The 14,479-nt window shown below is 41.9% G+C and overlaps 1 protein-coding gene across 2 annotated transcripts in view; it reads left to right on the top strand.

Moving 5' to 3' along the window:
• Positions 1 to 4,005: 4,005 nt before the first annotated feature.
• The window catches only part of GRIN3A (glutamate ionotropic receptor NMDA type subunit 3A), a 150,285-nt gene continuing 139,811 nt past the window's right edge, over positions 4,006 to 14,479 (top strand). For both annotated transcript variants that reach the window (XM_025432653.3, XM_025432654.3), the window contains exon 1: positions 4,006 to 4,877. In XM_025432653.3, the coding sequence (XP_025288438.3) occupies positions 4,179 to 4,877 (699 nt within the window). In that variant the 5' untranslated portion in view covers positions 4,006 to 4,178. The remainder of the gene's footprint in view (positions 4,878 to 14,479) is intronic.

Below are 14,479 nucleotides of genomic sequence, written 5' to 3'. Positions count from 1 at the left end.
ATTAAGACAACTGGAAGCTTCCTGAAGAATGTCACAAATATCCCACCTTGGGTGGGGGTCATTTGTAAGATATCAGCCTTGCTTTCTCCTCAGCTAGCCCTGTTCCCCATCAAAGACAAAGAAGTTGATAAGGGAGAGGGCACAATTTGGGCTTTGGGGATTATTAGCCAGAGGTAAGCATGTTTTTCATTTGGATATTGAATAAAAACAACAACAACAATCTACACTGCTAATATTGCATAAAAGGCTGACCCAGAGATAGGAACATGTCATTTCATATTATTGCCACCTACCAAAACAAAGCTAAATATGGGTAGGGTATAGGAAATATGTCAGGGTATAGGTAAAAAGAAAGAAAAATGGGTAATTTCCCAAATCTTTATAAATGTGACTGAACTGAAAGCCCTACAAAAAGCCTCCCACTCCCATGGAACTTGAAAGAGTTCACAGGAGTCCACACACTGCCGTGTAGACAACTGCCAAGAGCTGTCACCATAGCCCAGTACAAAGGAGGAATCTGTGCTTTGGGAGGTTAAATGTTGTAGCCATAGGGAAATGGTGCTGAAAATAGAATCTAACTTTCTGACTCCCACAGCATCCTTCACCGCAGCTTTCCTGGGCTACCTCCAGAATATCTCAGCTTTTAGTATACCGGTTGCTGGTACCAGAAAGCACAGATGTGCACAAAAGCACATTTTCAATTGTGAGCATTTGGATTTGTTTTTGTTTATTTGACTCTCCAACATGGGTTCTTATATCAGTAGTTCCCATTTAGAATCTGGTAATAAAAAGAGCTTCATCTTCTCTGGGTGAGCCAATTTTGAAATTTGGCTGATTCCTGCTACCAATAATGCAGCTGGGATGAACTTAGAATACCGAATCCAGGCTGCCACTCACTAACTATGCAATGACTTTGTGCAAATAACGCAAATTTTTCTCAAATACGATTTCCTATCCTGTAGAATGGGAGTAATAACACTAATCTGACGAAGTGGTTCTATGATTTGACAGTAATGTTATCTCTCACATGGATTATTGCCAACAGCCTCATCTCTGGTTTCCTGACTTCTACCCTTGCCTACCTATTATCAACAGAGCAGCTAGAAAAATCCTGTTAAAACTTTTGTTTACCACCTGCCCCCATACCTTCTCATCCCCTTCAGAGTAGAAGCCAAAATTCCTCATTGCCTTACCTTACCTGCCACCTTCTCATTGCTTCTCTGGCCTGACCTGTCACCACTCTTACTCTTAGCCTCAGCAACTCTGGACCCTTCATTATTCCCCAGACATGCCAGAAACACACCTGCCTCAGGGCCTTTGCACTCGTTGTTTCCTCTACTTGGAAATTCTTGTTTTGAATATTGATATGAATCACCTCCCTTTAACTTCAAAAGTTATCTTCCCAGAGGGGTTTACTCTGGCTCTCCTATCTAATGCTTCCTCTTTGATGGTTTACTTTTCTTCTTAGCATCATCTAACATATTCATACATTTGCTTCTTTGTATGCTTTACTGTCTGTCTCTCCCACTAGCATAAAAGCTCAATGTCAGCATTTTGTTCGCTCATTAAATATGTGGTTTGTGGGGGGAAAAAAACCCTCAACTTCTTTGATCTAGAGTTTATTCATCTAACCCCAGGACAGTTCTGTAGCAATGCCTGGCATGATGTTGGAGCTTAATAAATGGTCGTTCAACTGATGACTGAATCTAAAAGAGCTCTCAACATTATGACCAGTGAAGCATGAAAAGAGAGAAGGAAGGGGAAAGAGAAAGGGAGACATGAGGAAAGGAGAGAAAAGAATCATGTCAGAGACACTCCGATTGCAGTGATATGGATAAAAAGAACCAATCAGCAAAAGGCAACAGAAAGGGAACCAGGATATCATCATCAAAAAGCTCAGGAAAGGAGCAAAAAATGAAGCACAGAAAGGAAAGGCTGTTCATCACTGTGAATACTCAGTTTTCGCAAGATGAACCTTTGGTTTTTATGATGAGCTGGTGGAGCACATTCCTCAGAACCTTGGGAATCGGCCCCTCTCCTGTGAACAAGCAGTTCAGCTGTTCCCTCAAGTGGTCATGGACTTGAGAGGACTAAAGAACGTAGGATCAAACGAACCAACAGACCCATCTATGCTTCATCACCAATCTATTTTCTTGAGAACCTGATTTGAACACATATATAATACCAAGTACTAAGCTAACCGCTCTAGGGCATGGCCATAATCTGGAATGTTACACTCCTCAATGCACACGTGCACAGACCAGCACATCTTACTGTACAATTAGTAGATTCCTGGTTTTCCTTGCAATGCAAGGACCACGAAATTCTAAACTTTTCTTATTCAGTGCCCAATCAGTGGAATCTTCTGAAGCAAGAAAGAATTTCCAGCATCCATACATGGGATGCTGTCTAGGGCCCCAGGGGGGACCCTTTCTCTTGCCGTTCATCCTTTATTTCGATTTTCCCTCCTTTTCAAATTCTCCGGCACACCAGCTTTACAGGGGCTGTTTGGGTTGTCAGAGAAGTTTTGCTCTGAGATACCTTTAAAAGTCTGTTTTGAGGAAAACAGCATTCACTTTGCAACCTTCTTGGGAATTTTACTTAGCGAGAGCCTCTTCATCCTGAGGATTAAAGCAGGATGGAAATTTGAGCTCATGAATCAAAACAGCCCTCCAGAGTTAAAAGCAAGCTGTATTTGCATAACAATTTAGCAGCTCCAAACTGCAGGGCAAGGTCAGGTGAAATAAATTGCCAAGGTCACGGTTCTCTTGAAGGGGTATTGAAATTCAGAACTGCTGGTCCCCAGTCTTGCTGACCCCAAGGATGCGTCTCCTAGTCTTCTAAAGGATACCAGGGCACCAAATAAATGTACTGTAGGCGTGGAAACCACGGGCCTGCCCTTAACTCTCCCTCTTGCTTTTAATTTCGGATGATTCAGATCCAGGAGGGAAGAGACCAAATCCTTACCCACGGACGTCACTGCATTACCATACAAATGAAAGAACTTAGCTAGAAACAGCGGTGTGGAGGGCTCTTGGTCTAAACTGGAAATTGTTGTTGATTGGGCTTGAAACTCCAAAAGCATTCTGAATCCCTTTAATTCCTTGTTCATAGAATTGCTTCACATTCACTTTTTACCTCTGGGAATCTAAGCACACAGGGAATCCTTAAACACCGCAGAGGCCCACGTGCCCGAGAGGAGGAGGCTGGGGGAGATGCAACGTGTAGATGATTCTGGCTTCGGTGCCCTTCAGCCAGAAGAACCTTTCAAGTGGCACATGGAAGAGGGGCTCGTTCAAATCACGGCTTCTTAGAGCCCATCCAAGGCTCCTGGGGCGCGACTCCGAATTCGGCTCCGAGTCCTCGCCCTCGCGGGTCGCTCGGAATTTCGGAGCCCGAGGCTGGTCGCGGCGGAGCGGCGCGGGCTTCCCGGGGGCGCATCTCGCCATCAGTGGGCGTTTAGCGCAGCCAAGCGACGGGCCGGCGCCAGGGCTCAGCAACAGGGAGGCGCCGGCTGAGGCGGGGAGAACTTTGCGCTCCGAGCAGAGCCACCCTTTGCTGGCCAGTCGCGTCGCTCCTCGGAGCAAGCAGGCGGCGGCGGCGGCGGCGGCGGCGGCCACCGGGGAGCGGAGCAAGGATCGGGAGGAAAGATGAAGCCAGTGCCGGGGGGCCCCGCCAGAGGGTGGCCGGCGCTGGGGCGAGGAGGATTTGGCTTCTTTTTCGCACTCCGGGCGTGAACGCCTTCTCCGGCGCGACCCCAAGGAAATAAGAAGTGGGTCTCGCCTGGGCGGAAGGGGAAAAGCGAAGAATCCAAGTGAGCGCCGAGCCTCCCGGGTCGCGGTGGCCCCTCGGGACTCGGGCGCCCAGCCCAGCCCAGCCTCCCCGCGGGGCCGCCCTGCAGATGGGGCGGGCAGGGAGCGCGCGCCCAAGCCGCGGGTGAGCGGCGCCCGCCTGCCCGGCTCCTGCGGGGACCGGGCGGCCAGAGGATGCGAGGCGGAGGGACCTGGGCGCGCTAGGCTCCAACTTGCATGGCCCGGAGACCGCGTCGGCTCCTGGGAGCGCTGGGTCGCGCCGAGTGAGCGGCCCGCGGGACCTGGGGGCGGAGACCTTAGGCAGCGGCTGCAGGGGGGCGAGCCGGGCGCACGAGGGGGCGCGCTTTCTCCCTGCGGGTCTCAGTAATGAGGAGACTGAGTTTGTGGTGGCTGCTGAGCAGGGTCTGTCTGCTGCTGCCGCCGCCCTGCGCTCTGGTGCTGGCCGGGGTGCCCGGCTCCTCCTCGCACCCGCAGCCCTGCCAGATCCTCAAGCGCATCGGGCACGCGGTGAGGGTGGGCGCGGTGCACTTGCAGCCCTGGACCACGGCCCCCCGCGCCGCCAGCCGCGCTCCGGACGGCAGCCGGGCAGGCGCCCAGCGGGATGAACCCGAGCCAGGGACTTGGCGACCCCCGGCGCCCTCGCCGGGCGCACGTTGGTTGGGGAGCGCCCTGCATGGCCGGGGCCCGCCGCGCGCCCGGAAGCCCGGGGAGGGCGCGGGGGCCGAGACCCTGTGGCCTCGGGACGCCCTCCTCTTCGCCGTGGACAACCTGAACCGCGTGGAAGGTCTGCTGCCCTACAACCTGTCTCTGGAAGTGGTGATGGCCATCGAGGCGGGCCTGGGCGATCTGCCGCTCTTGCCCTTCTCCTCCCCCAGCTCGCCGTGGAGCAGTGACCCTTTCTCCTTCCTGCAGAGCGTGTGCCACACCGTGGTGGTGCAAGGGGTGTCGGCGCTGCTCGCCTTCCCCCAGAGCCAGGGCGAGATGATGGAGCTCGACTTGGTCAGCTCCGTCCTGCACATTCCGGTCATCAGCATCGTGCGCCGCGAGTTTCCGCGGGAGAGTCAGGTGAGAGGAGTGGGGAGCACTTTGGGGGCCGGGATCTTCTGGAGGGGAGGAGAGGAGAAAGGAGAAGGGTGAAGTCCGGAGGGACGTGGGGCTTTACAACTTTGGTATTGTTGAAAGATCGGACCGTATTCAGAGATGGTTGGCTGAAGGACCTCAGTAAAAGTAACATAAGACAGTTTAAGTGCGGATGGAAATAAAATAGGAGGTGGGGGTAGCAGATGGTAGGAAGGAAGTGGGGGAAATAAGCGAAAAAATACTCCTGTTTGGACTAGCTGAGGAAACCTAGTGGATGCCGGAGGGAAGGGGAAGTCAAAGTTCAGGACCCTGGAGAGCAATCGAGGTTCTGAAGGCCGGCGCGGGGGATGGGGATGGAAGATCCCTGACGGGGCTGGAGTCGGACTCCCCACAGGAACTGAGCATGTGGCGGGAAGAGCTGCATCAGCTCTGACTTCTTTACAAGGTGTGCCTGAGGCTTGGGCGGTGGTGTAAGGAAGAAAACATCCCTGAATTTCTATGAGTAAATAGGAAATCTGCACTAGTACAGAAGCAATAGGTAAAGAAGGGCGGTCAGTTACCCTTGGGCATTGCAATGCATTAGAATTATTATCTGATAGCGTAAAAACGGATGGGAGGACTCATTTGGGATTTTCTTTTTTTTTTTTTTTCTTTTTCTTTTCTTTTTTTTTTTTTTTTTTTTTTTGTCCCTATCTTCTTTCTGCGTGATGTGGGCTCAAAGACTAGACTGGCTGTATGCAGTTGCTGTGTTCAGCCCATTTCTGTCTCAATTATCTGGGAATAAAGAAAGAAGAATCTAATGGTTTTGTTTCTTATGGGTTAAGAAGTTGAATATATTTTCAATAAAAAAAGCTATTTGTGAACTTACTGTTGATGACAATAATGATATAGATATTTAAAGAGAGGGTGGGGTCCTTTCAGGAATAGGATTTTGCTGCATTTTGTGCATTATTTTTATCAAAATATCAAGCTTCATTAAGACTTGCCAGTATTTATGAAACTAGGCAAATGGTGTTGGCCCCATGATAAAGATTGAGGGACTAAGGAAAGTTTTGATCAGTGTACTAATAAAAGAGTCTAGACACTGGGGAATTTCTAACTCTACATATCCTTCTGCTATCCCTTTAGCTGGAAAAAAATATTTCTAATATCTTCCACTTTTGATATATATACAGAGATAAAAGCGAAAATGAGTAAGGCCAAATACAAGTGAAAAGTTTGATAGAATCTATGCATAAAATATCAAGAGAGTACTAAAGATCTCTTTTTCTAGAAAAATGAATCTTACATTTTTAATCTTAGGCAGGCTGGGCACTCGCTACTTTCAGCAGTTACCCTGAAGATTGCTATTTAATGCTGAACTATAGAGATTTGATCTGCAGAGTGCAGGCTAATTAACTTTTATCTAAAACATTTCCGTCACCTGAATCTGAATGACTGTAGGCAGCAGATGGGAAGGCAGGGAAAACACAGGTGCACAATGCTGCCAATGGCCAAAGTGTTATAAACATGAAATTGCATCCATAGGGTGCATCATTATTAATATATATGCAGAATCAGATTGAACGAAATGCAAGAGTCAGCATCACGTGCTTCTCATCATTGCTTCTTTATTACCTAATACTTCATAAGTTGCCAATAGTGTTCACGGTCTCTAGACTCCTTTCCATTTGTAGATTGTTTGGCAGATCTTAAATAGCAAGAATTTTCCCCAAATTAGTGTTCCTTAGTTAGAAAGGAAATCGTGTTCCATGATGGATTTGTGCAGTACACAGCACATTACAACAAGGGGACCAGAGAAAACGATGAAGCAGCATCTAGAATCAGACAGCTTCACAGCTTTAGGACCACTGTGGGAACAGTCTTCCAGGGACAACCCTTACAAGCTGACAGTAAAATGAACACTCCGCCAAGCACATTTACTTCTGTACTTCAATTCAGAAATGTATTTTAAATCACTGTTGTCACTGTTATTTTCATGGCACACAGAGAGATGATTGTATTAATTCAGCTCTCGTTTGCCCAACTGACATGTTCTTTCATTTATCTTTGTATTTTAAATTCAAACATATCTAACTTGTCTCATTTTTAGTATATCATTTAAATGTCATTCTATAATGTTCTATATTAAGAATGTCCAACTTAATGCCAAGTCACTATAACATATAATTTTAGGATATGACCATAATCCCCTTTCAGCAAAAATAATAACTAATCTTTCCTTTGCTTCTACTAAAGAGTAGACCTTTCTCCCAACACTGTTGTGACTGAAAAAAAAGGAACAACTTTCAAAATATCAAAGAATGTAAGAGTCATTTTGTATTTTAAGATAGATAAATAAATAAATAAATAAATAAATAAATAAATAAATAAAATTGACTTAATTTAGCCACTGTTCTCATTGGATTCTACTGCCCAGTGACCTAATAGATTGGGCCCATGCCTGAATAAAGAATTCCAGAAGGAAGTGGACTTGTCTACACAACCAAGTAAAATAAAATTATGTCTTATTCAGACAAATCAAAATTGCTTGGAGCTTTAGTGGCAACAGTTTTCTCACTTTCTTTTGGGTTGATAATTTCCTTGATATGAAACATTTAATTAATAAATAGTGGTTTTGATAACATCCTGTCACAGTTCATGAATGGAAAGTGATACCACTGAAATAGTTTCTTTCACTAAATAAACACGTAAGGTCATCAGCTTGTGAGGAACCAACTTTCTTCAAGCAGGGAAATCCATTTTAAGTAAGATAATAAGCTACCCACTTTTAGTGGTAGTTTATTTTCTTACTACTAGTGGTAGTTTAGTGATATGTATTATTACTACATAATAAAAGCTTCATACAAAGATAGGATCAAAGCCTGTTCCCATCTAAAAATTCTGATTTTACTACACACCAGACCTCCACTTGAGGCTCACTCATTTATTAAAATGATAATTTCTTAGTTCTAAATTCTATTCCTGTGACCTTCAAATAATGATGCTGCATATGGATCCAGTTACATTTAAGGTTTTTTTAAAGGTTTTATTTATTTATTCACGAGAGACACAGAGAGAGAGAGGCAGAGACACAGGCAGAGGGAGAAGCAGGCTCCACGTAGGGAGCCTGACATGGGACTTGATCCCCAGACTCCAGGGTCACAGCCTGGGCCAAAGGCAGGTGCCAAACCACTGAGTCACCCAGGGATCCCCAGTTACATTTAAGTTATATGAAGTTCCCATAATTGTTCTTTCTTTCTCTTCCATCCCCATACTATCCTCTCTTCTAGGGTTCTTATATTGTTTCTCCAAAGTTGACTCCTCAAAATTTGCCCGTTGAGTTAGTGACAGATACAGATTTATTTCTAAAATGAATATCTCATGTTAATTCTATATTGGCCCATTAGGCAGAGTTAATGGAGTAATATAATTGGCTTAGGTCCAAACCCATACAATCAAAAACTGACTCAGGGCTCCAGGGTGGCTCAGTCAGTTGAGCAGTGGACTCTTGATTTCACCTCAGGTCATGTATGATCTTAGGGTCCTGAGACTGAGCTCCACATAGGCTCCCTGCTCAGTGAGGAATCTTCTTCTCTCCTTCTCCCTCTCCCTCTGCCCCTCCTCCAGGTCATGTGCGTGCTCTCTCTCTCTCTCTCTCTTTTGAAAGATTTTATTTATTTATTCATGAGAGACACACAGAGAGAGAGAAAGGCAGAGACACAGGCAGAGGGAGAAGCAGGCTCCATGCAGGGGGCCCGATGTGGAACTCGATCCTGGGTCTCCAGGATCATGCCCTGGGCTGAAGGCAGTGCTAAACTGCTGAGCCACCTGGGCTGCTCTCTCTCTCTCTCTCTCTTAAATACATAAATATTTTAAAAAATAAGTAAAAAACAAAAAGTGACTGTATTACTATTTTCAACTCCAGTTGAACATACCAACCATAGTTTGCCTGTCTCATTAACCATTGTATGCTAATTAATATGTTTATTCCCATGGATATCTAAGTGTTTTAGATGGTCCCTTTTCTCTGACAGCACAAGGATAAGCACTGAAGTCTATTTATTAGTTTGGCTAACACAGCACCACTTCTGTATGATAGAGGGACCAGAACAGTAATACCACTAAGGTACAGGCTTCCCCCACTATCTGAAAGAAAAGCATTCCTATGAAACCTTTTGTAAGCCAAACTGGCATAAAGTGAAGAGTATCCCCCCCTCTTTCCAGAAGTTAGTGTAATGCCACTTCAGTTTGAGGAAAGACCTACATTAGTACCTGTTTTCCCTAATGGAAAAAATTCAGAAGGGGATTTTCATTTTTATGAAAGCAAAGTGGCATAATGAGGAGTTTCAGAAAGTTGGGGATACCAGTAGTGCTCCTTTAGCCAAGGTTTTGCTTTCTGCTATGAATCATGGTCCAGAAGCAGATGATTTCTCCTTTGCCGACATAGTATCAAAAGGTCAATAGTAGCTTCCCGCTGAATCATAATGCCTACGTCTTTCTCCTCACTTCATCTTATCACATACGTATTTTATTATCTCACATCATCACAAGAAGAAGGTGAGTGCAAAAGAATAAGATAGCTTGAAAGAGGCCACATTCACATAATTTTTATTATAGCATATTGTTATAATTGTTGTTAATCTCTTACTGTGCCTAATTTATAAATTAAACTTTATCATAGGTATGTATGTGTAGAAAAAACCCCACAGTATTTATAGTATAGGTTCTATCCATGGTTTCAGGCATTCACTGGGGGTCTTGGAACGTAGCCCCCATGGATAAGGAGGGACTACTATATATGACTTAGGTGAGTCATTAGGGGACAAGTAAAGGACATTTATTTTTAAAGTATCTGCTCTCAACTGTATTGGTTTTCCTTGACTTGCTTCATGCAAAGCACTGTTTTCTGTCCTCTGGGGGAAATATATTTCTTCTACACTTCATGATGAATGGCTGGTAGTAGCACCTAATTGTTGCTGACTTGAAGATAAATGATTTCAAATTAAATGTCAAGTGATACAAAACTTTTCTTGGAAGTGATCTTTTACAGATTCCTCTTGAGGAACGGAGACTTGGGATTAATTTGGAAGTTTTTATTTTCAATTTGGGGATTTTTTTTTCCTTTACAATACTTAAAAAATTTTTTTCCAGATAAATAGATCAGAAAAGATTACCAAAAAAAAAAAAAAAAAGAAAAGATTACCATATACATTCACTGGTAATTAATCTGTCTCACTCACTTTCTTTGTGCCTACCACAGTATAGTCATACAGAATATTTGGTCTTGACCTTCTTTGACTATTCCATCTTGGAATTAATTTATGATTGAATCAACTGAACTAAGTATCTGAGTTCTCTGAAGGCCAGTTTCATTGTCTAATTCCTTAATGTTTTATCTTTTGGTGGTGTAGAATTCACAATGGATTTTGTGTCATTAGATTTTATTTCAAGAAAACTTCCAGTCAAATTCCAATAGTGTTGGTTAAAAGGGCACAATATAAAGGAAGGTATATTAAACAACAATCAAAAGGTTCTCAGGTTTCCTCTGCCTCTTACTGGCCATGTAATCTTGTCAAGTGCCTCTGTCTCTGAACATCTATGCTTATAATTCAAAAGAAGGTAATTACCCATCTGACAGAGTTGTTTTTTACATCAAATAAGAGATTGAAGTACTTTGGGAAAATTTATAATGCTAGCCAAACAACTGGTAGAGAAGTGTTTGTCTGATAAGAATCATCCAAGTCTTAATTCTTCACTAATTCTTATTAGTAGTTACCAATCAAATTGGAATGTGATTCACGGTGTAACATGTCTTCATCATCCACCTTTTTCTCTACTCCCTTATTTTCTTTCTCTTTAGAAAAAAAAAATGTAAGTAGGTTTAGCCTTCCCCACAAAAAGGAAAAAACAAAAAACAAAAAGAACTAGGCTTCTAAGTACATTGTGCACTTGCCCCAAACTGGGATATGTGCCATAGGTACTATTTCTATAACGATGGAAAATTTTTACCTATTACACATCTAACACTATCTAGAGCCTTGGGTATTGCCATAGAAGCCTCAATAAGATGCCCAAGGTTTTTCAGAAATGTTGATCTCTCACATTGGTTATAAGTTTTTCCTATAAGCAAACTTAACAGTAATAGACTATTCATGAAAGTATGGACTCTTCACCTATTATATCACTAAGTACATTGGCTCATCTGATATTATTTTCACAGCAAGTTTTCTTGAAGAAAAAAGCAATGTGTTGGTTCATACTGGCACAAGCTCCTTATCTCATGGACAGATGACAAAGAGTTGCACACCAGCTACTTTGGGTACCATTGCTGTAGATAATTTTGCAGGGGCTCTCATAGCAAGGTATTGTGCATTTTGGTGACATCACTAAATGTAGAGATGAGAATCTCATTGTCTTTTGTCTTGACTACTCTAGCTACTGCCACTCACATACACAGAAAAGTAAAGGAAGTGTACAACACCAGAAATGTGATGCTGAATCTATAAAACTAAGCAAGAAAGAAGAAAGGACATCTCAGCATCTGCCACATTGTTTTTTGAATGAATGCACGAATAACAAACTAATGGAAATCTTTAAGCCACTTGTTTGTCTTTCTCAGATCTTTTCTTTATGGGATCATGGGAGAAAAAAACAATGGGGAAAAGATAAACAAGGAGTAACTTACCTCTCTCGCCACATCCCTCCCCTTGACCCAATCTAAAACTTCAGCCACATTTTCAGGTCTCCTTCTGAAAGTGTAAGATTCAGTCACTTTCAAGGGGACACCATGATCTCCTGCATTGAGGGAGAAGATTGATTATACAGACCTACTCTGGTATTGTGTCAACTGGACTAAATACTGACGCTGAAAAGCTAGTATCTGGTTGGCCAGGAATAGTCTACTGGTAGAGATGAGCCTTCAAAGATTCAAGTGGTGAAGAATTAAACAGAATGCCTTCTTTTTCAGTCAGGTTGAATTATGCGCCATTGTTTTTCATTTGAGTCATAGATTTAGGAAAATACTCCATCATATATGTTTTTACAGCATTTGTGCTTTTTCAGGCCTTCTTCACAAATGTGTTCACAGAATCCTTCAAACAGTCCTATGAGGTAGAAAACAATACATACAACATACAGAGTACTAGAGAGACCTATGCATTCTGAGAAGTGAGAAGTCATCAAGAAGAAAAACAGACTATTAGCTCCTTCTAAATTCAGTGTATTTGTTAGCCTACAATCCAAGAACAAACTGGATCCATCACTGCTTTTGAATTAAGTAAGAAAGGAAAATAAATAAGAGAGATATCTACAAGTTTGATTGTTAAACGCATATTTCATACTAAATAACCAATAATAGGAATTGACTTAAATGAATCATGGTAGATCTTTACAATGGAGTTCTAATACCCATTCAAATGAAAATATATTGACAGAGATATAGAAAAAATTTTATATAACGTATATAAAGTATGACCTTGATCCTGGAAAATACGAAGTCTTGGATTTTATTTATAAAAATGGTAATAGAGCCCATTTTTTCCCTATCTGTGCTTTTTTTAATTTTTAAGACTTTTTAAATTTATTTTATAATTTTAGGATTGTATTTATTTGTTTGTTTATTTATTTATTTATTCATGAGAGACACAGAGAGAGAGAGAGGCAGAGACACAGGCAGAGGGAGAAGGCTCCATGCAGGGAGCCCAATGTGGGACTCAATCCCGGGACTCCAGGATCATGCCCTGAGCCAAAGGCAGATGTTCAACCGCTGAGCCGCTGAGCCACCCAGGCATCCCGATGTGCTTTTTTTAAAAAAAAAAAAAAAAAAAGTATGTATTACCTATATGAATAAAAATGTTAAGAGAAAAATGATGAGTTAGCTTCACATTTCTTCACCAATGCTTTGATACTTCAATATGAAAGTATAGATTATAGGAAAATAAATTGTAGAGTAAGTTAGATTTAACAAAGTCCTTTCACATCTATTTTTTTTTCATTTTATCCTCATAGTTAACTTTGTGAGGTGAGCAAGACAAATAGTATGTATTACCTTTATTTTGCAAATGAGACAATAGTAACATAAAGGAGAGAAATACAAAGTAGGAATTAGGAGATTTTTTTAAATACAGACCTATATTTGAACCTTAGGTTTACAACTTTCTAGACATCTTACCTGGGGAAATATATCTCAATTTCTTGATCCATAAAATATGACGATCTCCTAAAGTTGTGGTGAGGATGACACCATGTATGCAAAGTTCTAAGTATAGTACCTTAGAACACTATGTGTTCTTATTATGATAATGGTCATTCTTTTAATATAAATTGTTGATGTGACAAAACTAAAATTATCTGGATAAGAACTCAAATATTCTGGGTTGCTCTCCAGAGTATTTCTATATCCATTTTCTTTTTTTTTTCTTTAAGATTTATTTATTCCAGAGAGAGAGAGAGAGAGAGAGTATGAATAGAGGGGAGAGAGTCAGAAGGAGAGGGACTGAATCTCAAGAAGACTCCTGCTGAGCATGGAGCTGACCCTGGGGCTCAATCTCACAACCCAGAGATCATGATCTGAGTCAAAACCAAGAGGTTGATGCTCATGTGACTGAGCCAACCCAATGCCCCTCTATATGCATAGGACATTCAAGCTTAGGAGATCCAGTTCCAGTAGGCCAACCCTAAGAAAAACAAAGAAATCTGCTGTTTTAAAACCTCACTTAAGAGTTCCATTCACTGAAGTTTAGGTGTATGTAAAGTTGGTTAGCAAAAAAGTGAACTTTGAGGTCTGTTTTCAACTACTTGCATCTTTCTACTGGTTCTGAATGATAGGATCTTTGGATTAGTTACATTAGAGGTAAAAAATAATGTTCATTTCTATTCATTGGTGTGAGGAACTCATAATTCTTGCCTTATCTACTACTCTAATTTCCCCTAGGAACCTCCCAGAAATTATACTTAAGGAACAGTAGAACCATGAGCCAGTTGATATTTTAGACTTCTTGGGGGAAATAAGGTTGTTAAGAGTAGAGTCTTAATTTGGCATGGATTCAAGGTTTACAAATTTCCCCTGTTCCATATAAGCTTTATATATATTAATGTAACTGACTTGTGGCATATATTAGCTCAAAAGTTTAGTGACAATAACACTATTATACACTAAGATTTACAGAAAAAGGATACCCATGAGGCAAACTGTATTTTATTGAATACTGACTGTATCAAAACTGTTTGATGCATACAATTTTAAGGGACCTTTTACATGCATATTGCTGTTCTGATTATAAAAGTAATGCATATATATGCACTACTCACCATGGGTGTCCACAGATGACCTTGAGTAACATATTGATGTATTTTATTCTCTTGAGGCTCTTTGTTTAAAATTTTCAAAAACCATTGGGTACAATTAAAGAAAGCCCTCTTGTCGGTCCAACTAGGCATTGCTGTCAAAGGATAAGAGAAAGGAAAATCCTTTTTTTTTTTTTTTTTTTTTTTTTTAATTTTCTAAAAACTCAGAGTTGACAGGACTTTCTGAATCTTGGGCACTCTGAGTTGATGGTATTTCTATATTAAAAGGTGGTAGTTTCCTTTGTATTTGCAATCTAGCT

Source organism: Canis lupus, chromosome 11, assembly GCF_003254725.2.
Source record: "Canis lupus dingo isolate Sandy chromosome 11, ASM325472v2, whole genome shotgun sequence".
In the NCBI taxonomy this organism is placed as follows: Eukaryota; Metazoa; Chordata; class Mammalia; order Carnivora; family Canidae; genus Canis; species Canis lupus.
The sequence above is the reverse complement of the archived record's forward strand: the minus strand, read 5'-3'. Positions and strand labels throughout refer to the sequence as shown.